General features: G+C 57.9%; 1 protein-coding gene across 1 annotated transcript; it reads left to right on the plus strand.

The window, feature by feature from the left end:
• Window positions 1-213: 213 nt before the first annotated feature.
• SPRG_17761 (hypothetical protein) lies at window positions 214-3,325 on the plus strand (the record flags this gene model as incomplete). The annotated part of the gene is made up of 6 exons (XM_012357151.1): window positions 214-1,656; window positions 1,707-1,811; window positions 1,863-2,851; window positions 2,885-2,939; window positions 2,990-3,073; window positions 3,128-3,325. Coding segments are annotated over 6 exons (2,874 nt in total), but the record flags the coding sequence as incomplete, so codon positions are not given.
• Window positions 3,326-3,423: the final 98 nt, after the last annotated feature.

Consider the following 3,423-nt stretch of genomic DNA (forward strand, 5'->3'; position numbering starts at 1 on the left):
CAAGCTCTCGTTGCGTGAGGTACGTCGGTAGCATCAAGTTGATACGTTTCAAGCGATTCGTAGGTGCCAGTCACCAACTTCACCGACGATGGGGGCGACGTGCATGGTCGCATTGACGGCTCGGTCGCGTCTTTTGTGGGTCTTAGCCCCAACTGGCGTAGCTGGACAAACTATCTTCGGCGCTTATTCGGTCTGGATCCGTGCCTCGGGGGCATGTACATTGCCAAATACGTCCGGCGGGGGGCCGAGATCGGGCACGCCCGCGGCGAGCTCGGTCGCGTCGGGCCTTTCCCCATCCACATCGATGCGAAGGAAGGCACATGGCGGTTTCTCGCCCCCGAGAGACGGCTCTTGTGCACGGAAATGGCCTTTCACATCCTTGTCACCGCACTCAAGTACTTTGTCGCGCTTCTCAACTTGTCGTTCAACGTCAACTTTGTGGCCAACATCGTCGCGTCGTCGAGTTGGTTTGGCTACTCCAAGGACGTTCTGAATGGGATGAAGGCCGACTGCACGGCCGCGTTAGCGTCCGTCCTCTCGTTCGTCTCGGTCGTCATTGGCTGGTTCGACTACGTCTGTTCTTACGTTCTCAACTACATCATGGTCGAGCTCGATTTCTTTGACCAGTTTACCGGCTGCGGGCAAGGCTACGGCCTCTTGCTCATTTGGGTGGTCATGTGGCTCACGACGCTCTTCCTCTATATTGTGATCCAAGAAGATGTGCTCGTCAAGGTCCAAAAGCTCAGCTACTATCTCCCGTTCAGCTTTGGCCGGGCGGCCGAAGATCGACTCGAACAAGTCGGGGCGCTCCTCGTGATCTTCGTCTTGATTGCCATCAAAGTCCTCGTGCTGTTCATTGCAAAGCAGTGGGACGCGTACTCGGAGCAAGTGTCGTCGGGGACACTTTTCAGCCTCACGCGCTACAGCGCAAGTGGCGTCGAGTGCCCGGCCATGGGACTCAATTATGGCTTCCAGGTCGTCTCGGCGGTGCTTCTGGGGGGCTTTTTCTACTGTCTTTTGCCCCTCCTTGTGCTCGACATTTACAGCTGGAAGCCGCCCACCGACTTGGCCAAGGACGCGGACCGGCTCGCGTTGTCGCACCGCGGCGGTCCCAACGAGATTCGAGCAGCTGTCGCCAACAACGTCAACTTGGTCGAACCGCCAACGTGGTGGCCATGGCGGTGTTTCTGCCACCCGTACCAATTGTTTTGGTTTGCGGGGCGGGGGAAGCGGTTTTTTCGGGACTATCGGCGCCATGACTTTTACAAGCTCACGCTCAAGTACGGCTTTGTCGGCATTTGGTTTGTCATTTTGTACATTTACTCGGTGCTCATGCTCCAAGCCGTGTTGCGCGCGCTCGGTGTCATCTTTGGGTGGCGCGGCCGAGCCGACTACATGTACGACAAGCCGCATTTACGGCCGTACCGGTCGTCGCGCCTCGACTGGATCTGCTGCCGCTTCAATTTGTACTGGCGCCACTCGTGGGCGGTTGAAAAGTTTTTCAAGCCCATGCGCAATTGCCTCTGGGTGACGTTCGGCGCGTGGACGAAGGGCGAGTGGACCACGTACGACATTGAGGAGCGGGCCAAGAACTGTTTCCCGATGGAGCCCAACAACGAAATCAAGCAGCTTCAAATGATGTCGCTCCACGGCAAGGTACACCACTGGACCGCGGTACCCTTGTATCGACTTCTCTATGTACGTAGATTAACAGTTTGATTTGGCTGCCTTTTCCCATCGTGGGCTTTCTGGCCTACGTCTCGGACATTCTCAACCGAGGACCGATCCTGAGCTACTTTTTCAACCGCATGGTAGCCTCGCAATCACCAGGAATGGTGCTTATTTTGTACATGAAATGTTAGTTCCTCCAAGTCGACAAGCCTGCCAACGAACGGGACCCGAACGTGCGCTGGAAGTTCCATCGGTGGATGCCGGAATGCGTCTCGCGGAAGGATCACGCCGACGGCAAGAAGATGACGACGGTGTGCCTGCCTGACACGTGCTTTTACACGACGTTGGCCAAGTTTGGAAGCTCAGTCCTGGAGCTGGCGATGGTCATTGCGCTCATCTTCGAGCCGCTCCAGAACCCCAATGCCGCAGGCGACAGCGCCTCGATGCAGTGGAAGGCGATTGTGGCTCTCGTCGCTGCGACGATCGCGCCACTTATCGAATTCTACCAGCAAGGTCTCAAGTCCTACAAAAAGTACCTCGAGCTGCGCGACACGGCGCAGAGTGCTCTTACGTCGGGCGGGAAATCGCTGGCGCTGCAAGCCGAAGCCGAAGCCCAAACCCTCTTGGGCACCAAGGACGACGACGGCAACAGCAGTGACGAGGCGGAGAGCGACGACGAGAACGACGACGACGACGACGGCAGCAAGGATCTCATCGTGCTCGCCGCGTCGCCCGAAACAAGCTTTGTCATCCAGAGCGACCAGCTCGACGAAGGCGAAGGCGTCATCACCGTCAACTGGCGCGTGAATGCGTCCCGGCGCTTCCACGCGTTTGATGCGATCGGTATGTTCCCAAAACGAACGCTTGCCGACGCGCTCACAAAGCGTACGATGGACGAGTGTCTCTGCTACCGGCGCGTCTCGGATCTCCGCGTCGAGCCGTTTGGGTGGCGCCCCACCACGAACGCCCATGGCAACGAACTCTCGAGTGGCGTGCACGCGACCAAGATGCTCCAGCACGCGCTCTTTCTCGATAGAGTCACGCAACTCGAGATAAGCAAGCTCTCGAGCAATTCGATGCGCCTGCGCAAGGCGTCACGCGTACCCGCGCCCGACTCGGCGGATGCAATGGACGCCGAGTTGGACGCAGCGCCGGAAGCCGTCAACCTCCACGGCGCCACGTCTGTGCTAGAAGCCACGCTAGACTCGGAAAGAATTGCACCGTATGGCAAGCAAATGTCGGAAATCTTCCTCGACGAGATGCGCGAGGTGGGTGTATCGTCCGTTAGAAACATCAAAGTATCAAGTGTGGCATGTAGAATCGAGCCGCGTTCCGTGCACAGCTCGTCAGTGACGCCTACGGTAGCAAGGCTGGTAGCTCCAAGAACGCGCGCGACACGCGGGTAGGCACACAAAGTGGTCGTGACCAAAAATGACGTGGCATGCCGTATGCGTAGCGCGTGAGCGGCAAGGTCAAGTTTCGGCCGGCCAACAGCAACGAGCACGAAGACCACCCACAGCACGAAGATTATGTCTTTGGCAACAGTGCCGGCATCTTCCCGTGCAAGTACGGCCTTGAACGCTACGAGTTCTTCTACCTCAAGTACACGGGGCACCACACTTCGCACACAACGACGACGCCCTTGTACGAAGTGGTGGTCGACTCGAGCTGTGAGAACAACGACGTTAAGAGCAGCAGCAACGATCCAATCGCCGAGACGCAGCGCGGCGACTACGAGCCGCTGGCCAAGTT

This window comes from Saprolegnia parasitica (assembly GCF_000151545.1).
Source record: "Saprolegnia parasitica CBS 223.65 unplaced genomic scaffold supercont2.759, whole genome shotgun sequence".
NCBI lineage: Eukaryota > Oomycota > Saprolegniomycetes > Saprolegniales > Saprolegniaceae > Saprolegnia > Saprolegnia parasitica.